At 40.6% G+C, this 24781-nt stretch overlaps 1 protein-coding gene across 1 annotated transcript in view; it reads right to left on the bottom strand.

Annotated features, from left to right (window-relative positions):
• Positions 1 to 24781, bottom strand: part of GDPD4 (PLC-like phosphodiesterases superfamily protein) — a 62945-nt gene that overhangs the window by 5273 nt on the left and 32891 nt on the right. Inside the window, exons 5-7 of the mRNA XM_010254089.3 lie at positions 23629 to 23712; positions 23287 to 23379; positions 7319 to 7408 (exon numbers count right to left, since the gene is read on the bottom strand). Of these exons, the coding sequence (XP_010252391.1) occupies positions 7319 to 7408; positions 23287 to 23379; positions 23629 to 23712 (267 nt within the window). The remainder of the gene's footprint in view (positions 1 to 7318; positions 7409 to 23286; positions 23380 to 23628; positions 23713 to 24781) is intronic.

Raw genomic sequence — 24781 nt, 5'->3', positions numbered from 1 at the left:
GCCTAAGAAGCAGAAGAAGAACAAGGCATCTGATGTCTGTCACTTCTGCAAGCAAACCGGCCTCTGGAAGAGGAACTGTCCTACCTACCTGGAATCTAAGAAAGGTAACATCGAAACTTGTGTCATAGAAACTAATATGTTAGTTACTTCTGTGTCCTGGTGTGTTGACTCCGGGGCTTCAAGTCATGCGTTTAACTCACTGCGGGGGTTCAAAGTTAGCAGAAGATTGAGTGAAGGCAAAGTGACACTATTCTTGGGAACGATTGCAAGTGTTGCAGCTGCGGCAATAGGAACCGTAGAATTAGTATTTAGAGAAGGAGTGCTTGTACTTAAAGCTTGTCTTTATGTACAGAACTTGAGAAGAAATTTAATTTATGTTTCTAAACTGTGTGCTAATGGATATACTGTTTATTTTAGTAATATGATTATTGTAAATGGAATAACAAATTCATCGCATGCGGGGAACTGGAGAACAGTCTCTATGTTCTACATCCTTCTCTGGAAACTAACTTAACCGAAATTACGTCGGTCGAAAATCCCAAGAAAAGGAATCATGATACAGTAAATCCCACATGCCTCTGGCATTACCGACTTGGCCATATCGGTGTTGACCGAATCACAAGGCTGGTAAAGGATGGTCCTTTGGATTTTCTAACCGTAGAAGATCTTCCCACTTGTGAACCTTGCCTCCAAGGTAAGAGGACTAAGCGGCCATTTGACGGTAGGACATGGAATCAACACGTGTATTTCATCACCTTTACAGATGATTTTTCACGATATGGTTACGTGTACCTAATGAGACACAAGTCAGAATCCTTTAAAAGGTTCAAACAGTTAGGGAGACATATTAAGGCCCTTCGATCGGATCGAGGTGGCGAGTATCTCTCTGACAAATTCAGGGACTACTTGAAGGTCAACGGGATAGTGTCACAATTGGCTCCTCCTGCTACACCTCAACTCAACGGTGTTTTAGAGAGGAGGAATATGACCTTGTTGGACATGGTCCGGCCACTTCTCGTACGCTCAGAATTACCCACATCCTTTTGGGGATACGCATTAGAGACTACTATCTACGTGCTGAATCGGGTTCCAACCAAATCAGTTCCGAAAACTCCATATGAACTATGGACCGGAAGGAAGCCAAGTGTGAGACACTTGAAGATTTGGAGTTGTCCTGCACACGTTAAAAGAACAAGTGCGGACAAGTTGGAGTCCAAAACCAGCCGTTGCCTATTTATAGGCTACCCAAAAGATTCGGTGGGTTATCTATTCTATGACCCAAGTGAGCAGAAAGTGTTCTACAGTCGAAACACCCAATTCTTAGAAACCGAATACATCCTGGACACCCATCGTCAGGGAATAGTTCTTGATGAGGAGAGCTCAGGAGCAGTGGGAGATGTCCTACAAGTTCTAGGTAGTGACCGACCTAGAAGATCCACTCGGGTATCCAGACCACCAGTCCGATATGGTTATGACCAGGATAGTTACCTGGTGGAAGTGAGGAGGATCCCGTAACTTACGCGGAAGCTATGTTAGACATAGATTCCCAGAAGTGGGTGGAGGCCATGAGAGCTGAGATGGACTCGATGGAGACCAATGGGGTCTGGACTCTAGTAGATCCGCCCTCCGGGGTAAAAGCAATTGGTTGCAAATGGATCTACAAGAGGAAGAAGGGCCCCGATGGCAGGACTGAGACCTACAAAGCTCGTTTGGTGGCGAAAGGGTATACTCAGAAAGAAGGCATCAATTATGAGGAAACCTTTTCGCCCGTGGCCATGCTTAAATCCATTAGGATCCTTCTAGCTGTAGCAGCATACCATGACTACGAGATTTGGCAGATGGATGTCAAAACCGCGTTCCTGAATGGAGATCTTAGTGAAAATATCCACATGCAGTAGCCCCAAGGCTTCATTGCTGCTGGTCAGGAACACATGGTATGTAAACTTAATAGATCCATATATGGACTTAAGCAGGCTTCTAGGAGTTGGAACATCCGTTTTGATTCTGCCGTCAAAACGTTTGACTTTGAGCAGAATCCGGATGAACCCTGTGTTTACAGGAAGTCCAGTGGGGATAAGATCACCTTCTTGGTGTTGTACGTGGACAATATCCTACTCATTGGGAATGATGTAGGAATGTTGACTTCGGTCAAGGTATGGCTATCACAACAGTTCTCCATGAAAGATCTTGGAGAAGCTTCATATATACTGGGTCTTCGACTCTATAGAGATAGATCGAAGCGGATAATTGGATTATCCCAGGCTACTTACATTGACAAAATTGTCAAAAGATACAGCATGGAGAACTCCAAGAAGGGAAACGTTCCTTTCAGGCATGGAGTCACTCTCGAAGAAGATGTCTTCCAAGACTTCTGAGGAGATTGAGGGTATGAGAGACGTTCCCTATGCCTCAGCCGTAGGGAGCATCATGTATGCCATGTTGTGCACTCGCCCGGACATTGCTCAGGCGGTGAGTGTGGTAAGCAGATTCCAGGCCAACCCAGGACAGGAGCATTGGACTGCTGTGAAGAACATACTCAAATACCTTCGAAGGACAAGAGTTTTGTCTGGTATTCGAGGGTAGTTCACTACAAGTTCTAGGGTATACTGATGCCGATTTCCAGTTGGATCTAGATGATAGAAAGTCTACATCTGGATATGTTTTCACGATAGGATCGTGTGTTGTTTGCTGGAAAAGCAGCAAACAGGGGTCCACTACAGATTCCACAACCGATGCCGAGTACATTGCCACAAGTGAAGCTGCCAAGGAAGCCGTGTGGATGAAGAAATTCATACACGAATTGGGAGTGATTCCATCTAGCACATCACCCATCCTATTGTTGTGTGACAACAATGGAGCGATCGCCCAGGCTAAAGAGCCTCGGGCCCACTTGAAGTCAAAGCACATCGAGAGGAAGTACCACGTACTACGGGAGATCGTTGGTAGAGGGGGCATCCTAATTCAGAAGGTAGCATCAGCAGATAATGTGGCAGACCCATTGACTAAGCCACTGACACTGAAGGTGTTTGAGAAACACGTGGAAAGTATGGGACTCCGGCTTGTACCAGATTAGACCTAAGTGCAAGTGAGAGCTGTTAGACAGTTTTGTATGCCCTTGGCTTCAATCTGAATTGATGTACTTTTGATATTTAGTGTAAATAAATAAAGTGCATGTTTAATTCATGTTGTTTGGTATAATTCTGTGTAAGACCCTAAAACTGGACACTCATTGAGGCTCGTGTTAGTTTTGAATGTTCACAGCCATTGGATAAGTCTAGGGAGATTTATCCTGCCAAGGCTGATACTGGTGTGCCACCAAGTGTTGGGATGGCCTGTCTCGGCCACCAAGGTAAGACCCAAGGCACATGCAATATGGGATTACTCGAATCCTTGAACCGGACCAGATTTCCAATATTGCCCTCGACCTTGGAGACAGATGGGCAAAACTGGAAAGTTACACCTGACCCCTAGACTCGATTGTGACATTATAGCTCCATCAGGCGACCTCATTAGCCCAACGTTTGAGTTATCTATCATTAGAAAGCTACCAAATCGCACAACATCAATGCCCAAAAGTAGGAATGAAGAAGTTTTGTTAGCTTTGCAAGGATGAAGATGTATCAAATCATTATTAAGGGACCAATATCCTTTTTAAAGGATTGACATCATAGAGATAAATTCAATTTCTCTAAACTTTTGATAGACTTTCCTATACTCTAATGGAAATTTCAACCTTCTCCCTAAGAACATGGATTACAAAATTCCTCTCCTACTAAATAAGGTCTACTACAGATGATGATTTGAATTGTAGACTAGTTGAGGGGCAACACCAAGACTAGGTGATTCTTCAAACTTCTAGACAATAGGAGCCTCCTTCAGATTTCTTTTCATCATGGTAGAAACCTTGTGAAAGCATTAAATAAATGAAACTAACAGGTAGGCTCTATTACCCTACATCAGCAAGATTTACATAATCCATTGTCTTTTGTGCCTACATCCATATTCGTGTATTATGTGTGGTAAATTATTGATATACCTAGCACCCTAATCTTGTTTTGTGATTATAAGACAATGAATATATATTATCATGATACCCTAATTAATTGGGCATTGCAAACCTTAAATTCATATCATAGGTACTGAACTTGCAAGTCTAGGTTCACTAGGTGTCGGATCGGGCTGTCTTTGATATGCCAATCAGTGAGATCCTTAGCGAGGATCAAAACCTGGGTATGTTGGGACAGTCTGAGAATTCATCTGAGTGGGTGATCATAGTGACAGGATCAGCCCCTTTGTCGGACAAAGGTAATGATCGGGAATGCACTCTCTGATGGAAACCAAACTGCCGGCAGTTGATTTCAATCGTTAGAATTTTGTTTTGCAAAATTAATATATATATATATATATATATATTTTTTCTTTTGTACGGTTTCAAAATGTTTGCAAATGGTTTTAATTCCCAGGATCCATGTGAGTAGAGAGTGCGGCACTGTTCCTTGCAGCCGAGGGAGAGGTCCTCTCTTGTCGGGCAGTGTTTGATCATTAAGGGCTGAGAGGTTAAGTGTAAGACCATTTAGGATAGTACCTAATGGGCTAATCTTGCACCTGCCCACAGTCCCTGGGTTTTTATAAGATGGCTTGGCCCAGGGACCACTTAATGTAAGTGTTGGGCCCTTAGGATCCATGTGATGGGCTCAAGGGTTTACTGAGCTTTTCAGTGAATTCGGCTGGGCCTTGTAATAAAGGTTGGGCCAAACCCATGTGGTTGGTGTGTAGATCAATGCTTGGGTCCCACGCCATACAAAGAAGCCGAATTGGGCAGCAGATTGGAAACTAGTTAAGCACTGAACACTTAATGGGCCAAAAGCCCATTTCGAGATGGGCTGATTTGATCACCCATTTATGGGGCGAATCTGGGATTGAAGTTAGCAAAAGGATTGGGCCTTTAACCTTATCCACTCTGGGAGACCAAATTCAAATTAGATTTGAATCTGGTAACCTCCTGATAAGATCAAGAGTAAGCTAACCTAATCTGTAGATAGGATTAAGATCATCCCCTATCCAAATACTGATTTGGATTGGGATAACTCCTAATTAAGGGGTTTCTTAATCAAGAAGAAAAGAGGAGAAACCCTAAGAGAAAAAAATCAGATTTCGAACCTAGGGTTTTGTGCAAGAAGTCATCCTGCGAATTGAGATGAGATCTCATACACATTCCAGAGAGAAGAGAAGCAATTCAGCCATCTTTGTCTCAGGAGTTCTCCTCCAGCCGCCGCCATTCTTTCTTACAAGATTCGATCTTTGAAGAAGAAAGAAATCAAGAAATTGGTTCTTGACATCAGTTTTGCAGAAAAGACTGAAAAGATTTGGTGCTCAGAGTTTCCAGTGGATTCTTGCAAAGGATTTAGTGTGTAGGATGCACCCTGCTGGTTCCGTTCCACATACAACTGTGTCATCTTCAGCAAGAGCGGATCTTGGTGTCCTCTTTGGGCGTGAACACCAACTTTGGGAGATACTGTTTCTCTGGATCAGGTATAATTCCTCCCATCCCTTTTGGTTCAGATCTGGTTCGATTATGGTTCAAGTAGGATCCTTGAATGTTGTATTCTTAAATTAGGGAATATGATTCCCAGTTGGAAGAAGGTAGGAAAATTTTGAAATTCGCCCACCCATTCCACAACCTTCATGGCGTCCATTAGATGGATCCTACCATTCTTTCAACACCAGGCAGAGTACTTCTAATCCCAATTTCAATACTATAATTTGTGCCAAATACATGGTTTTGGGCGAAACCATATCAGTCATGATCCTCTTGAATCCTGCCCGACATTGACGAGGTTTTTTTGAGAATCCACTTTGAGTCATTGGATTGGTCTCCTGCTGGATTTATCTGTAAGCTGCAAGTAGCAATGGGATTTTTTCGCAAGATGGTGACATTGATGATGTCAAAGAGAAGGTTGTATCATTTCTGAAGATCCTAATGCTGGGTAATGCTAATAATGGTGGTCTCTCTCTCTCTCTCTCTCTCTCTCTCTCTCTCTCTCTCTCTTCGAGAAGAGCTAAAGTATCAATTCATTTGATAAAAAAGAAAAATCCTTTGTACAACCAGAGGCCGTACATCAGACGAGTACATCCTGAGTTAGACCACTGTCCCATTAGAGTTAACAACTTACCCACAATTTTCTGACACTTCCTCCACTTGACAACCTTTATTTTGGAATATCCTTGCATTTCTTTCCTGCCAAATCGACCATAACACTGCTCCAGGAACCATTTGCCAGATTACTTTTCCTTTCTTTCTTAAACCTTGCATCCACCAGCCTTTCACAAAAGCTTCTACTGAAACTGGACAACTCTTGACAGCAAAGATCTTGAGCACTTTCACCCAAATGTTATAGACAAAATTGCAATGCAATAACAAGTGATCACCTGATTCTTCTGCTCTGTTGCATAATACACAATCTGGAGAATCAATTACCATTCCTCTTTTAACTACTGTCTCATTCAACCCTTCATATTGTGTGTTTTAGGATCTGAAGATGGGGAAGATGATTTTGGTGGAGGGCATGAAGCTAGAGAATTGTACTACCTTGATGGTGGCGGTACACACAGTGCTCTTCAATCCTCTATTACTACTTATCAATGGCTTTGGTGATTGGGCCATCCACCTTTTCCTACTTTGCAGCAATTGGTCTTTCACTGGGTCGTTGTCTCAGTTAGAGTGTGAGTCTTGCCAGTTAAGCAAACATCATAGAGTATCTTTTTGTCCAAAAGATGATAATAGAGTGTCAAGTCCTTTTCCTCTAGTTCATTCGGATATTTAGTTTCCTAGTCACGTTGTGTCATAGAATGGGTTCAAGTACTTTGTAGTTTTTATTGATACTTATTTAATGAAAGAATGTTTTGAATTGTCTCAGGAAAATAAGGATTCACAACTCAACAATGGAGCAAAACAAAGCCAGAGAATCTAGCAGACATAATGGAGTCAAAGAACTAGATCCACACCAAACTGGTAAGCACAAAACTGCTGCCCAAGTCCAGCTTAGAGATAACTAGGCTTAAAGCTTGCTATGCTAGTCAAATCCATTGAAAATTGTAGTTGAACTACAACATCAGGATGAAAGGATCTATTGAGCTACACTAGAGTAATATTTCTTTCAATTATTTACAAGTACTTGATGATCTAGATATTTTTTTTAAGTCATTCAATCACACCATGCAGAATCACTACTAAAGAAAATAGTCATTGCAGTCTTGCAGGCAGTCAAACACCACAAAAAGGAGAGGGAAAAACTAAAATTTAAAAGAACATTCTTACCATTAGATCTGGTGCAAGTTTGATAATGTCTCTCACTAAAAGGTCACTTTTAGCCCAAATAAGGCAATTTTTGCATCGCATTCCATCTACCTGCAGATTTTCACAATAACAGCATCAGCAGCTACATAACATCATGACTTCCAGCACTGAACAATATGATATTCAATTACTTATAAGGAGTCCAAATCAAATAATCTTTCAGAATTATTGGGATCACCAGGATCCATTGCTTGGTATAATGGTAAAATCTCAAGAGAGCAAGTGTGAGAACATAGGCTCCAGAGTGGTCATTTTATGGAAAAAATGCCAAAGGTTAGGACTGCATCCAGCCTATCCCTCCCAAGACCCCAGATAGCTGGGAGTGTCATTGAGCAACGGCCTTTTTCTATTTATTGGGATCATCAGAAAAATGAATAAAAGACAGGATTCAACATTTGGAGACAAGTTTGCAATGGCACTGTGCACTTGTGTGATTGTTGTGTGCATGAGTGCAGAGCCAGGTGGTAGCAAATAAAAATACTATTTTACAGTGACTAGTCAAATAAAGATCTATTGGAATTCCATGCTGGAGGCAATTTGCATCAGTTTGTGTCTTGGTTGAGCTATCCCACTATACCAAGTCTTTGATTATTTTGGACAAACCAATTTGACATGGGCATCAAAATGGTTCTAGAATAACTCCACCAATGTGAGCTTGTCTTATGCTGCTGGTCCCAAGCCCAGATAAAAGAGGGTGCTCAGGTTGGTAGATGACACTAAACTTTTTCCAAACTCTCATGATATGGATCCTGATTTGTCTTTCCGTACCCATACTAGGAGGGCGTTCTCCAAAAACGATGCACTGCACCCTAACCTGAATGCAGTGTTGAGTGGGCAAAGGTTTGCTAGGATGGTCCCCGTAAGTGACCCACCATGGAAACACCTGGTTGTGGTGTCAATTGGCAAGAATCCCCACATCCCTGTGGATGGGAGTGGGTAAAAAGTTAGTCCAAGAAACATGACTTCGTTTAGCCATTGGAATGTAGAAACATTAACATAAAAATCTATGGAATTGGTAGACACTATGAAGAGAATGGGTAATATTGCATGCCTACAAGAAACTAAATGGGAGGGTAAAAAAGCTAAAGAAATTGGTGGCTACAAATTATGGTATATGGAAGAAGTAAATAATAGAAATGGTATAGCGATAATAGTAGATAGGGATTTAAAAAATGAAATTGTAAATGCTAAAAGATTTGGGGATAGAATAATTTTTTAATAAGACTTCTTTTATGTGGGGAAATTATTAACATAAAAGTGTTTATGCACCACAAGTTATGATGCAAATGAAGAGACGATTTTTATAGGAGACTTAAATGGATATGTAGAGAAAAAAAAAGTGTAGAATATGATATGGTGCATGGAGGATTTAGGTTTGGCGAGAGGAATGAATCAAGAGGTGTTAGAGTTGGCTGTAGAGGGGTAGTATAGGTATTTTACATTAACTTGTATGTTAAGTGTAATTATGAGTAGATCTTAAGTTAGCTGATGTGTCTCTCACTTAAGTGGGGGCATAAGAGTAATTCTTATTTGTTTAGAAAGGTATAAATAAAGCCTGGCCGACTAGAGAGGATAATTTTTCTCTCTAGTTTGACCAGAACAGTTTTCTCTTCTCTTCTTCCTACTGATTCTACAGATTCTTCTTCTTATTATCTGGAATTATAAGGACACTATACCTGAATTCTATCATGGTATCAGAGCCACGATAACTAGTTCAGATCAACCTTTTTTTCTCCCTCTATTCAGCACATACTCTCCTAGGGTTTTGCAGATTTCTCATTGGTAGATAGGAGTTTCATAGAAGGGCAAAAAAGGACTGATCATTTTGTTCTGGAGGTTTTCATGCCTCCAATGAGTAGAGTTGTTGCTGTTGTGTGGTTGGTAGAAAACCCTCTACTCGGCAGTTTGAAGAGGGCTGATTTCAGGTGTGAGGATGTGACAGTGCAGATTCGTTCGGTGGGAATTCAGATAGTTAGATTACATGAGTGTAGCAGTGAGAAACAGATTGTGATGTGTTGTAGAACCAAATTCCCTGTTTGTGAGGTGTATTGTGATGGTTTATGGTGCTGAAAGTGGACAACAGCAGTAGTGTTGTTGTTGAAAGTGGTGAACAACTGTGAGTGTTGTTGCTGAAACCTATGATAGTAGGTACCCTAGTAGTAACCAGTCGTTGGTGTGTAGTGTGGTGGCTAATTAGTGAAGTTGAGTGATAAACTAGTTGTAGAATTTCTTCCCTTTTCCTTGTGCAGTCATGGGAGACAGCAGTGAATGCAAGTCTAGTTTAATGGTCCCTCCTGATTATCTAAATGTGCAGATGACATCTATCAAACTGAATGGTGAGAATAATGTGCCTTGGGCTAAATCTGTTGAAGCTAAGAAGAAAGTGAAGCATGTGAGGGAAGATAAACCCCCAACTGATTCTCAAGGATATGATGAGTGAGAGCAAAAGGATGCACAAATTATGACATGGCTATGGAACAGTATGGAACCCAAAATTAGTGTGAACTTTATGTTTTTAGATACAGTCAAGGAGGTTTGGGATCATGCAAAGAAGCTTTATTCTGGACAAGATAGCACTACTAGGGTTTACCAACTGTACCAAGAGTATTTCAATTTGCAACAGGGGAATCAGAGCTTTGAGGACTATTATGCAAGTATGAGAAATCTGCAAAATGAGTTGAATGTGTATCACCCTCTTACACCTGATGTCAAAATTCAGCAACAACAGAGAGAGTAGTTGGATGTGACCAAATTTTTAGTAGGGTTGAAAGTCTGAATATGAACCAGTAAGAGCACAAATACTAGGTGGGTCTGCTCTTCCCTCTCTTGAGGAAGTGTTTGCTCATCTCTGAAGGATCTCAGTTGGACCCACAGAGAACTCCACCATATCAGATAGGTTTGCATTTGCAGTAATGAGAGGGGGAGGTCATAGAGGTAGAGGAGGAGCTCTAGAAGGTCAGCTTGGCCGTGATAGTGTGGTGGACCCATGTATGGTTGTGGTGATGGTGGCATGTATAGTCGTGGTGGTGGTCGTGTTGGAGGTCGAGACTCAAGAGGAGCCCGTGGTAGAGGACGTAGTAATGGTCAGAGGAGGTGTATACATTGCGGTATGGAGGGACATACTATCAACTACTATGATCTACACGGACCACCTTCAACCTGGGCAAATCATGTAGTCATAACTGGTGGGGGTTCGAGACAGGAATCTCAACAAATTGATCAGATACCTTCTACATCTATAGATGCCTCTAGAAAGGAGATGATGAGTGTTCCACGGGATGAGTATGAGCGGTTCATTCAGGGTATGTCTCAGCAGAACACGGCTACCCTTGCACACTCAGGTATGGCTTGTTTGGCATCCAAACCTTCCTACTGGATTATAGATTCTAGAGCTTTCGAGCATATGACTAACATCCAAACTTTTCTCCGTCCTCCACATCACAATCTGTTGCTCTTGCCAACAGTTCTACATCTTCCATATGTGGTGTTGGTAATGTTGACACAGACTCATTATCCCTATCCTTAGTTTTACATGTTCCCAAGTTTCCCTTTAACTTGATGTCTGTTAGTAAATTGACTAAATCTCTTAATTGCTTTATCACTTTTTACCATTTTTGTTTGTTTCAGGATCTCAAGACGGGGATGAAGATTGGTGGAGGGCATGAAACTGGTGGACTGTATAATCTTGATGGAGGTGGTTCAACAACAACCTTTTAGACATCTCTTTCTCCTCTTCAGTGGCACTGCAAACTTGGTCATCCGTCTCTTAAGCTCTTCAATTACTTGTTCTGTCGTTGAGTCGTCTCTCTACTTTGAATTGTGAGTCATGTCAATTTGGGAAACATCATCGTGTTCCCTTTAGTCCTAGATGTGAGCTTGAGAGCTGTACTCGAAGTAGAGGAGAGGAGAAGAACACCACTGATATGCTGTGAATGTCGAACTGTACTGCCCAGTCGACCATGCTATTATTTATATTTGAATGTAGTACAATGATACAAGTAATTACTGGAATGCCCCTGATTAGTGATGGGACACCCAGTTAACTTAAAACATTAAATAGGCTTAGGCCCATTAACATAGGCCCAGTTACAGGATAACTTAAACTTAAGTATGGGCTAATAAGAACTCTTATCAGCCGAACACTCATACAAAGAGACTTCATTCTAACATTCTAACACTCCCCCTCAAGCTAAGCATGGATATCAATCATGTTTAGCTTGCCAAGTATGTCCCTGAACTTTGTTGCTGCCAGCCCTTTAGTCAATACATCTGCAATTTGCATCTCTGATGGAGTATAAGGCACATTCTCCCGAGACAATTCTCTCTCTGACAAAGTGTCGATCGATTTCAATATGTTTTGTCCTATCATGCTGCACGGGATTGTTGGCAATGTTGATAGCAGCTTTATTATCACAATACAGCCAGAGAGGACCCTCAGCCTTAATACCAAGCTCATTAAGAAGAGTTCTGAGCCATAAGAGTTCAGCAACCCCGTGAGCCATAGCTCGGTATTCTGCTTTTGCATTTGATCTAGTCACTACATTCTGCTTCTTACTGCGCCATGTGACCAGGTTTCCTCCCAAGAATATACAGTAACCTGAGGTTGATTTTCTATCTCCAACAGACCTAGCCAAATCTGCATCAGTGTAGGCTTCAATTTCAAGTCTGTTGTTTTTCCTTAATAGAATTCCTTTCCCTGGGCAAGTCTTCAAGTACCTGAGAATTCTTTCCACTGCTCTCATATGAGGGATCTTTGGTGAGTGCATGAATTGACTAACAACATGCACTGCATAGGCAATGTCTAGCCAAGTAAGGGATAAGTATATCAGCTTTCCTACCAATTTTTTGTACCTCTCTTTATCACAGTATTCCTCACCCATTGATTCTTGTAGTCCATGATTCGGTTCTATTGGAGTGTCTGCTGGCCTGCACCCCATCATGCCTGTTTCCTCTAGGAGATCTAGCACATATTTCCGCTGACATATGTAGATTCCTTCTCTTGATCTAGCAACTTCAATCCCAAGAAAATATCTCAGATTTCCCAAGTCTTTGATCTAAAACTCTGAAGCTAAGAACTCCTTCAGCCTCTTCATCTCTTCCAAGTCATTTCCGGTAATCACCATATCATCCACATAAAAAATGAGTGATGTAAGTTTGTCATCCTGTCTCCTTGTAAACAATGTATGATCTGCACTGCTCTGAGTGTACCCCACTTTCTTCATAGCCATACAAAGTCTCTCGAACCATGCCCGGGGAGACTACTTCAAACCATATAATGCTTTCCTTAGTTTACACACCTTATTTCCAACATCATAGCCTGGTGGAGGTTCCATGAATACCTCTTCATGAAGATCACCATTTAGGAAGGCATTCTTCACATCTAGCTGATGGAGTTCCCAAGAGAAATTTGCTGCTGGTGATAGTAGAACCCGGATTGTGTTGAGCTTTGCTATAGGGGCAAAGGTTTGTTTGTAGTCAATTCTTCCTTTTGTGTAAATCCCTTTGCCACAAGTCTGGCCTTGTACCTCTCGATTGACCCATCTTCCCTATGCTTTACTGTGAATACCCACTTGCACCCAACAGTGCCTTTCCCCTCTGGCAAGTCCACTAATTCCCACGTTCTTGCTTTCATTAGGGCTTTCATCTCTTCATTCATGGCTTCTTTCCACCTTGGATCAGATGCTGCCTCTAAGTACCTGGAAGGGACACATACAGAGGAAAGAGCAGACACAAAGGAGTGATAGGCAGGAGATAAATGTGAGTAAGAAACAAAATATGGGATGCCAGGTGGTACAAGAATGAACAGGCTTACAGAGAGCAATAGGAAAATCCAAATCCGAAGTGTGTGAGTCAGAATTACCTTGGATTGCAGAGACAGATTGATCTGAGTTCAACTAGTTGCAATCATGAGGTTGAGGGCCCTTCTTCCTTCTGTTGTATGCATCTCTTTCTCTTGCCTACTGGAACCTTCAGGAGCATCTACTGTATCAGGAGAAGTAACTGGCATAGTGGGAGCCTCACTAGGTTGACCCGGAATGTCACAACTAGAAGTAGTGGAAGGTGATGAAAGGGAAACAAAAAAGAAGGGAGAATGAGAATCATCTTCCAACCCACTAGTCTCCCCCTGAAGAGGATTCTGAGAAGACTGGAAATAGGGTTGAGACTCAAAAAAGACTACATCTCTGGTGACATGCTTTACTGTGAATACCCACTTGCACCCAACAGTGCCTTTCCCCTCTGGCAAGTCCACTAATTCCCACGTTCTTGCTTTCATTAGGGCTTTCATCTCTTCATTCATGGCTTCTTTCCACCTTGGATCAGATGCTGCCTCTAAGTACCTGGAAGGGACACATACAGAGGAAAGAGCAGACACAAAGGAGTGATAGGCAGGAGATAAATGTGAGTAAGAAACAAAATATGGGATGCCAGGTGGTACAAGAATGAACAGGCTTACAGAGAGCAATAGGAAAATCCAAATCCGAAGTGTGTGAGTCAGAATTACCTTGGATTGCAGAGACAGATTGATCTGAGTTCAACTAGTTGCAATCATGAGGTTGAGGGCCCTTCTTCCTTCTGTTGTATGCATCTCTTTCTCTTGCCTACTGGAACCTTCAGGAGCATCTACTGTATCAGGAGAAGTAACTGGCATAGTGGGAGCCTCACTAGGTTGACCCGGAATGTCACAACTAGAAGTAGTGGAAGGTGATGAAAGGGAAACAAAAAAGAAGGGAGAATGAGAATCATCTTCCAACCCACTAGTCTCCCCCTGAAGAGGATTCTGAGAAGACTGGAAATAGGGTTGAGACTCAAAAAAGACTACATCTCTGGTGACATACTTTTTCTTGGAGACAGGATCATAACATTTGTACCCCTTTTGTGTAGGAGAGTACCCAATATTCCCTTCGTGGCCTTGGGATCCAGCTTGGTTTTCTTTGGATTCTTCACATGTATGAAGCATGTACAGCCAAAAACCCGTGGGGGAAGAGGAAATTCTAGAAGAGTGGGGCACAAAACAGAGAAAGGAGTCTTCATACCCAATACCTTAGATGGCATCCGATTTATCAGGTATGATGCAGTGAGTATAGCTTGAGACCAATATTGCTTGGGCACTTTGTACTGGAATAGTAGGGCTCGAGCTGTCTCCAATAGGTGCCTGTTCTTGCGCTCAGCAACCCCATTTTGCTGAGAGGTGTTAGCATAGGATGATTGGTGTAACATGCCTGCATCTTCCATGAATGAGTTCAGGGATCTTTCAAAGTATTCAGCCGCATTGTCTGACCGGAATTGCTTAATTTTCTTATCAAATTGTGTTTCAATCATCTTGCAAAAAACCATAGTTATCTGTGGTACTTCATCTCGTCATTTTAACAGATAAATCCAAGTGCACCGAGAATAATGGTCAATAAAACTGATAAAGTAACGAAAGCCATCAATGGAAACAATGGGTGAAGGTCCCCAAACATCAGAATGAATCAAATCAAAAGGAGCTCAAATCAAATCAAAAGCCATCAATTGACATTTGACACACATCACAAATTAAACCTTGACTTGGAATTCCCTTAAACAATTCGGGAAACAACATTGCTAAAGAAGAGAAAGACACATGACCTAGCCTAGCATGCCACAGGTGCAACCTAGCTATTGACTCCACACTTTCTGGACTAGTAGTGGTAGAAGCTTGTAGGGCTGAGCCGATGTCTGCACCAAAATAGTAGAGGCCCCCATAGTTATGACCACTCCCAATTGTTCTCCTCGTCAATCTGTCCTAGAAGACACAATGAGTAGGAAAAAAAGTTATACTGCAGTTCAAATTTTTTGTAAGTTTTGAAACAGACAAAAGATTTGAGGTAAGACTAGGAACATGTAGGACTGATTTAAGAGAGGTCCTTGCTTAGGTCAACCACCCTCTTTCCGGAGATGGTGGAGAGAGACCCATCAGCCACTCTCATCTTATCCTGGCCAGACAACAAATGATATGAAGAGAATAAGGAGGACATATGTGTCATATGGTCAGTTGCTCCGGAATCAATCACCCATGAGGTGGAATCAATGGAACTAGTTGCACTAAAGGCAGAGACTGTACCTGATCTGGCAAGAGAGGTGGAAGCTAAAGAATTGTTCTTCAGACAGGCTAATGCCCGGCTGAGAACCTCTACCTCACTAGCCGTGAAGCCCAAAGTACTTGGTCCAGAGGAGTCGGCAACCTGCCCTGTAGAGGAAGAGGACACTGTCGGAGTACTTTGTGAGTTGTCACTACTGTTGTTGGTGGCAAGATTCCCACTTGTTGTGTGACCCTTATGTTATCTTTTGTCCTTTCTCAAAGCAGCTGGCTTCAGATGAGGATACAAGACCCAACATTTCTCCTTTGTGTGTTTCTCACCACCACAATGGGTACACTTGAGGGACTTCTTGTCTGGATATCTATTTCCCTTAGTAGAGACTAGGGCTGAATGTTCTCCAGATAGTCCAGTTGACTGTGTCTGGGAGTCAACTTGCATCTCCCTTCTCCTGACTTCTTCATTCCTCACCAGGTAATAGACATGGTGAACCTCCAGTAATTCATCTCTCCCTAGAATTTGTGACCTTATACCCTCATATACTGGGTCTAGGCCAGCCAGAAACTTGAAGGCTCTGCTCTCTTCAATTTGCTTGTCATGTCTCTCCTTGTCCCTGACATTTTCCCAATCCAATATCAAGTGATGATCAAGCTCTTCCCAAAGGCCTTACAGGGTTGCAAAATATGTTGCCACGGACATGTCTCCTTGCCTTAGAGCTGCAATATCTTGGTTCAATCTATAGATTCTAGCATTGTTCTTTTTCTGGCCGTAGGTCTTGGATACTTTTTCCCAAATCTTAGCAGTTGTGGGGAAATGATGAACAGTTCTAGCCACCTGAGGAGTCATGGAGGCCAGCAACCAAGACATGACTGTGGCATTCTCCTTGCGCCACACGACATGCTCAGGACTGCCAACTTCAGGTTCTTTCTTGTCTCCATCCAAATAGCCTGTGAGATCATGAGAAGTAATGAACAGCCTTGCTGAGACGGACCACTCTCTGAAGTTATATTCATCCAGCAACACGTTTGTAATCTGTAAACTGTGCAGATTAGGGTTTTCCAGGTTAGAGAACCTTGCGGCAGGTCTGTTATCTCTGGAGGAAACTTCTCCGGATAGTGAGGACATGCTGACTTCAGTCTTAGAGTAGGTTTAGAGCTCTCCAGAGTGTTCACAGTGCTGGACAATCTGGAGCTGGCAGCTCCCTAGGTAATCTTCACTTGAGCTGAAGCAGTTCGGGTACAGCAGTGGTGAGAGGTTCCAGACTGATAACCAACCTGAACTTGGAGCTGTTTACCACTGTGCTATGCTGGTTTTGCTGGGGCTTCGAAGCTGCAGTTGTGGAGAAGCTCTCCCCCTTTCGGCTAGGGCTAGGACTGCTGAAATCAGTCCTCAACTAGGTCTGTCCTATACAGACCTCTCTTAGTAGCCAAATAGCTACTATTTGCTGAAAAAAGAACTTAGTAGGACATCCACTTCTGGGCCTTACCTCCCTTGAGTCCTACAACCAAGGGAAACCCTAGGTTCGAATCTGCTTTGTTCTCTTACAACACTAGTTTTTTTTCAGCAACCCAGAAAAGAAGAAAGAAGATGGAAAGAACAGCAAGAGAAGAGAGAGTAGAAGCTAGTGCGCCGGCTGAAACCAAAGAGAAGCTAGTGCTCTGATACCATGTGAGCTTGAGAGCTGTACTCGAAGTAGAGGAGAGGAGAAGAACACCACTGATATGCTGTAAATGTCGAACTGTACTGCCCAGTCGACCATGCTATTATTTATATTTGAATGTAGTACAATGATACAAGTAATTACTGGAATGCCCCTGATTAGTGATGGGACACCCAGTTAACTTAAAACATTAAACAGGCTTAGGCCCATTAACACAGGCCCAGCTATAGGATAACTTAAACTTAAGTATGGGCTAATAAGAACTCTTATCAGCCGAACACTCATACAAAGAGACTTCATTCTAACATTCTAACACTAGAGCTGATAGCCGTATGTCAAGTCCTTTTTCTTTAGTCCATTCGAACATCTGGGGTCCAAACATAATAGTGTCTTATAATGGTTAGAAGTACTTTGTAATTTTTGTTGATGACTATTCGAGGATGACATGGCTTTACCTTATGAAAGAAATGAGTGAATTGTTTTCTATCTTCCAAAAATTTTATGTTGAGATTCACAATCAATTTGGTGTACACATTAAAATTCTTCGTTCTGATAATGGCCGCGAGTATTTTTTCACACCATTTCAAGAATATTTGGAACAACATAGCATTATCCATCAAACCCCGTGTACCTACACCCCTCAATAAAATGGGGTGGCTGAGAGAGAACCGTCACCTTTTGGAAACTGCTTGGTCCCTCTTACATCATATGAATATTCCCAAACACTTTTGGAGTGATGTTGTACTTACATCTTGCTTTCTTATTAACCGCATGCCCATGTCTATCCTTGAAGGTCACTCTCCATTCTCCGTTTTGTTTCCTACTTTGTCTCCTTTTCCTCTTACTCCCAGAATTTTTGGGTGAGTGTCTTTTGTTCATAATCTTGGGCCTGGAATGGATCTATTAAGTGTATCTTCCTTGGCTATTCTAGGACTCAAAAATGGTACAAGTGTTATAACCCCAGTTCTCAGCATTCTTTTGTGTGTCCTCTAAGTGTATCTTCCTTGGCTATTCTAGGACTCAAAAATGGTACAAGTGTTATAACCCCAGTTCTCGGCATTCTTTTGTGTGTCCTGATGTTACATTCTTTGAGTTTGTTCCTTTTTTCCCTGGGTTGGATGTTTCTTCTCTTCCATCACCATCACCTCCTCTTCCAATTCCTGTTGAGGACCTCATTCCTCTTGTTCCAGTTGTGACCAAGTCTTTGCCTCCATTGCAACTCCCTGTTGAACGACTACCCATCCGACAAGTGTATACGCATCGTCAGGTACGGGCTCCTCCTCCAGCTTCGTCATCGTCAACAGATCCGGCAGTTGTTCCCACCCCAGCCCCACTCCCTGTTTCTGACCTTGATCTTCCTATTGCTTTGTGGGAAGGTAAACACAGTTGCACTCTTCACCCCATTTCCAATTATGTTTCTGTATCTCACCTTTCGGCTTCCCATCGCCAATTTGTTTCTATATTATTCTCTGTCTCTATTCCAAAGGATGTCCAGGAAGCTCTCACTTCTCTAGGGTGGCACCAAGCAATGGAGGAAGAACTCTCGGCCTTGACTCGTACTCATACGTGGGACCTCACCACTCTTCCACCTAGTAAGCATGTTGTAGGCTGTAAGTGGGTGTACACTATTAAATATTTGCCTGATGGGAGTGTTGAACGGTTGAAAGCTCAGTTAGTTGCCAAAGGCTTTTCACAGCTGTATGGTATCGATTACATAGACACTTTCTCCCCTATTGCCAAAACTGGTTTTGTTCGTCTTCTGATCTCCCTTGCTGCTAGGTATGATTGGCCCTTGTTTCAGCTTGACATCAAGAATGCCTTTTCACATGGTGATCTCCTTGAGGAAGTGTACATGGAGCAACCACCAGGGTTTGATGCTCAGGGGGAGGGTAATAAGGTATTTAGACTTAAGAAGGCTATTTATGGGCTTAAACAATCCCCATGTGCATGGTTTGGTAGATTTAGTGAAGTGGGGAAGAAATTTGGCATGAAACAGTGTCGGGTTGACCATTCCATATTCAGCTATGAGTCCAGTGCTGGGAAGATCTTATTGGTGGTGTATGTAGATGTATCATTTGCAGTGATAGACCAGGGATTGACAGGTTGACTTACTTGCATGATCACTTCCAAACAAAGGATCTTGGCAAATTAAGGTACTTCCTAGGGATAGAATTAGTGAGGTCCAAGAATGGTATTAATTTGTGCTAGAGGAAATATGTCCTTAATTTGCTAGAGGAGACAGGGTTGTTAGGTGCCAGACCAGTTGAAACACCCATGGAACCAAATGTCAAGTTGAGTAGTGATGCAGGTGAGGAGTTTAAAGATCCTGGAAGGTATAAAAGGTTGGTAGGTAAGCTGAATTACCTAACCATCACTCGGCCCGAGATCTCATTTACAGTTAGTGTAGTGAGTCAGTTTATGCGGAATACTTGAATTCCACATTGGGAGGCGGTTCTAAGGATTGTACAATACTTGAAGGGAGCTCCAAGTCATGGTTTGTTGTATAAGAGTGGATGAAGTCTTGAGATAGAGGGACACACAGATGCTGATTGGGCCAATTCTATATCTGACAGAAGGTCTACTACAAGGTATTGCACTTTTCTTGGTGGCAACTTAGTGACATGGAAGAGTAAGAAGCAGACAATGGTAGAAAGTAGTACAGAGGCTGAATATAGAGCCATGGCACACACATGTGAACAAGTGTGGTTGAACCATCTCCTAGAGGAAATGGAGTACTCGATTGACATTCCTATGAAGCTATATTGTGATAATCAAGCTGCAGTTCATATCTCCTCTAATCCAGTGTTTCATGGAAGAACAAAGCATATAGAAGTTGATTGCCACTTTGTACATGAAAAGGTGCTTAATGGAGTGATAAGTACAACATATGTGAACACAGGAAATCAATGGATAAATCTATTTACCAAAGGTTTGAGTCGGGGAAGAATGGACTACATATGTAACAAGCTAAGACTATATGACATATACTCACCAGCTTGAGGGGGGGTGTTAGAGTCGGCAGTAGAGGGGTAATATAGGCATTTTACATTAAGTTATATGCTATATGTAATTATGAGTAGATCTTAAATTAGTTGATGTCTTTCTCACTTAAGTGAGGGCATAAGAGTAATTCTCATTTGTTTAGAAAGGTATAAATAAAGCATGGCCGACTAGATAGGGTGATTTTTCTCTCTAGTTCGACCAGAACAGTTTTCTCTTCTTCTTACTATTTCTACAGATTCTTCTTATTATTATCTAGAATTATAAGGACACTATACCTGAATTCTATCAAGAGGTACAAAACTAAACTTTGGATAGCTTATGATATGGCAGTTTTAAACACCTTTTCCAAAAGAATGATGAATGCTTAACAACATTTAAAAGTAGGTCAAACATAAGTCAAATAGATTTTTTCCTTACGAGAACAAAATGAAAGATGTGTAAAGATTGCAATGTTATTTCATGAGAATGCTTGACAACAAAACATATATAGTGGTGGCAGATGTGTGCATTAGGAAATGGAAGAGAAATAGGAAAGAAAATGGGTGTTCAAGAATTAAGTGGGGAAGCCTAAAGGGGAAAAACTATCTCAATTTAGAAGTAGATTGATAATAGAAGGGACTTGGAATTTAGATAAAAGATTAATGATATTTGGCTTGAAAAGGCAAATAATATAAAAAAAAAGTAACAAAGGATGTCTTAGGAAAATATAAAGGGAAGTGGCAAGGTATTAAAGAAACTTGGTGGTGGAGTGAAGAGGATCAAAATATAATTAGATCAAAATGAGCATGCTATAAAGAATGGTAAAAAGCTAGAAATGTAGAAAACTAGGGAAAATATAAAACCATAAGAAAGAAAGTTAAAAAGAAAGTGAATAAAGTAAAATGCAAGGCTTATGATGAAACTTTATTATACATTAGGCACTAAAGAGGGAGAAAAAAGAATGTATAAACTAGCAAGGTTGAGAGAAAGGAAAGGCAGAGATTTAAACCATATCTAGGTGCATTAATGATAAAGATCAAAGAGTCTTGATAAAAGATGAAGAAATCAAACAAAGATGGAAAACGTATTTTGAAAAATTATTTAATGAACAATAGAAAAAGGGTGCTAATGAAGGAGAATCTAGTAATACTAGTAGTGCTAAAAACAAATACATATCTTCCATAGTTTTAAGGAGCCTTGTCACATAGGCGATGGACTTTTTTATTTTTAAGTAAAAACGTATTTCCTAGGGTACCATAGGTTTCATAACCATATTTCCTAAATAATTATCCACAATTTTCATAAGAAAATTATAAATCTCATGTTAAAATATAGAAAATCAAAATATTCATAAGAAGAAGAAAGAAAAGAAAGTTCAAAAAATATGGGGGCTGAACCCCTATTTGTTATAGGAAAAGAAGAAAAAGAAGAAGGAAGAAGAAGGGATAATGTGTTGATTAAACAAAATTTTAAGTTCTTCCTTACTTATTGATCCAGGTTTTGAAGTCTTTGAGGATTAAATATAACATTTACCAAGGTTTGACTTGATTAAACCCTAACAAATAAGAAAATAATAAAAATAAATTAGTATATAAACATATAAAATGAATATTTTAGTTCGATAATGTCTATTTTATAATTACAATCTCAAAAAGTTAAGAATATAGAAGTATTTTATAAACAACGTACAAAATTGCTTGGTGATTAGGCGACACGATTCTCCAAGGGCACCTTGTCACCTAAGCATCGCCTTGACAACTATGGTACCTTCATAGGCCTACTGAAGTAAAAGAGGCACTAAATAAGATGAAGAAGGGAAAAACATTAAGACCTAATGGAATTCCAAAAGATGTATGGAAAGGTATGGGAGAGGTAGCCTTGTTATGGCTAGTCAAGCTATTTAATAAGATAGTGAAAGAAGAAAACATGCCTGATGGTTGGGGAAACAACGTATGGAGCCTATATTTAAGAACAAAGGTGATATACAAAGTTGTAATAACTATCGGGGGATTAAACTTATGAACCATACTATAAAAATTCAAGAGAGGAAAAAAAAAGTTCAGAGAGAAGAAAAACATCTCCATATGGTGTTCATTGATCTAGAAAAGGCATATGATAGAGTTCCTACAGAGATATATGGTGGGTCTTAAAAAAGAAAGGGGTTCAAAATAGGTATATAGAACTAATTAAGGATATGTATGAGGGTGCAACAAGCAATGTTAGAGCAAGGTTCAACACTTGACCCTTAACTATTTGCACTGATCAATATAGGAGCATACTGATTTTTTTTTGTATTTTCTGATTTTGAGAAATTTTCTGTTTTAGGGGAATTTTAGTAATTTTACTTAATGACAGTGGGGTCTAATTTGATAGCTATTGCTTTTTAAGTCTGGTTAAATATTTCATAGTCATATGATAAGTAGAATAAGAATTATGATGTTTTCTTTGTGCTGAAGTTTTCTGAAGTGGTGTAATTCATGTGTGTTTCATCTCAATATAAACCTTTGTTGTCTCTTTTCTCTTTTTATTAAGATCATCTGGTTAACATCTCTTACCAGAGTGAGAATCATGGATTTAATATCATGTTTTTGTATTGTTTCCTTTTTCTGAGATGTAATGGTGTAATCTCTGTGCTGGGAATCTTTGTTTGTTACAAAAAAAGGACTTTCATTATGGAAGATTTTCACCGCTTTGTGTCCAAACTACTGAGAAGCTTTTAAAGTTAAATTGCTCCATTCATCTATGTCTCTAAACTTTCATACAAAATTTGACAGAAAAGTACCATTCCTAAACCTACTTTCTTGGTTATTGCAAATTTCATCAGTTGAGGAAGAAACAAAGGAATTATTAAAACTGATCTAAAAACCTTTATAGACCAAGTCGTAGATAGTTCCACTAAACACTCCAAAAGCTGCAAGTCACCTTCTTGAGTCATGTGTTTAATTGATTAGCCCTTCAGCCTTGCAAAACATTTTCTTCTTGATCTATTAGGCCCTTAAGAAATCTTAAGAAGGTAAGTTACTTTTTCTGGGAGGGCCACACTGCCCTCTGATTGTACTGGTCTTCTGTGTACCCTTGAAGCAGTAAATGCATGGATAGACACATGGACAAGTTTTGATTCAGCCAAAAACAAATTGCATCCCTAGTTAATGTAACAGTGTACGATGGAATAGTAAGGAAACACATATTGCATGCATAAATTAAATAAAATTAACAACCAACAAACTTACAACTGAAATAATGTCTGCTGCTAGCCTTTTCTCATATGATGGAGGCCCAACTTTTGCATCTAGAATCACTTGGCGAACGGACCTTGATATTAACTGTAAGAGAGTTCAGAATAGACATTTCTTTGTCTCAATTAATTCTCATACAAAAAGGTTTCAAAATGTAAAGGTAAGAAAGAAAAACATATAATGGCATGATCCAGTTCATGCAAAAGATGGTCACTGTTAGAGGTTCCACAATTAATGTAAAATATTCATCATTAGCAATGATAATAATCAAAAGATCAAATAATATAAGCTGGGGAAAATAATTAATAAGATGAGTAGGATAACTATTGAATATACCCCCAATGCATCTTCAGTGGTAGGGATTCCTTCATTCTGAAACTCTTGAGGGTACTGATGGCTTCCACCATTCAGTGCTTTTATCTACAACCACAAACTAAAACACATTCTCAATCAATATGACTCGTGAAAAGCTTTTAAAAAATCAATGAAAAACATAGTTAATGCCAGAAATCCCAAGTCCAATATATATGGTTCAGTCTGTCTTTCAACATATTATCTTTATTTATTTATTGACCAGTAACAGAAGAAATTTTAATAGATTTAACTGTACCTGGCATTGCAAATGATCCCTGAAACCCTTGAGGTTACTGATAGCTTCCACCATTCAGTCCTTTTATCTACAACCACAAACTAAAACAAATGATCCCTGAATCCCTCCCGTTTAGCAAGTGTGTCAGCCAAACCATCTTTTGATCTGCTAATCCATATGAAAGAAACCTCTATTTCTCTTTTCAGTGCATTAAATTCCCTTGGAACCTCCGGAACTTCCAAATCCATTGACTGTTACTCTTCAGCCACCCCAACACCTTGCAGCAGGATAATAATGCAGCTCACAGTGAGTTCTGTCCCTATTGGACCTGAATGCCCCTTGACCATTCCTAAATACACCACCAATCCCAGAATGACTAGGTTACTAATTGCACTCCTATCGAAATTCTGCTTTACTTCGTTGCTTCTTGGGGGTTTCTATTGAAGTTGAACCTGAATCTGAAGAGTAGAGGAGGCTGCAACTGCACCCCAATTCCTCACTAGAAGTCTAGATCATCCACTGAATAACGCTTAAAGATTTCCATTGTCTTCACCCAATGGATTACCTTCATAGTGATGCTTTCAATAACCGCCTCCAAGGACCTGCATTGCTCCTTGAACAACCTGTTGTTCCTCTCCTCCCAATTTGTCCACAGAATTGCTACTATGGTAACTCAACAAATTATGTTTCCCCTTCTTTTGGGTAGGTCGACTACCCTTGAACTAAATAGACTAGTTGCGTTCTGAAGCGGAGTCCATCTACATCCAAAGAGAGAAAAAATGTCCCAAGCTCTAGACAAGAAAGAACTGGAGATCGATAAGTGGGGTTAAGTCTCACCACTAGCTTTGCACAAGATGCAGATATGAGATGTGAGGCAACTATTGAGCCTCTAGATCATAT

Source organism: Nelumbo nucifera, chromosome 5 (assembly GCF_055504915.1).
Source record: "Nelumbo nucifera cultivar China Antique chromosome 5, China Antique-T2T, whole genome shotgun sequence".
Lineage (NCBI taxonomy): Eukaryota > Viridiplantae > Streptophyta > Magnoliopsida > Proteales > Nelumbonaceae > Nelumbo > Nelumbo nucifera.
Note: the sequence above shows the minus strand (reverse complement) of the source record. Positions and strands in the feature narration are given on the sequence as shown.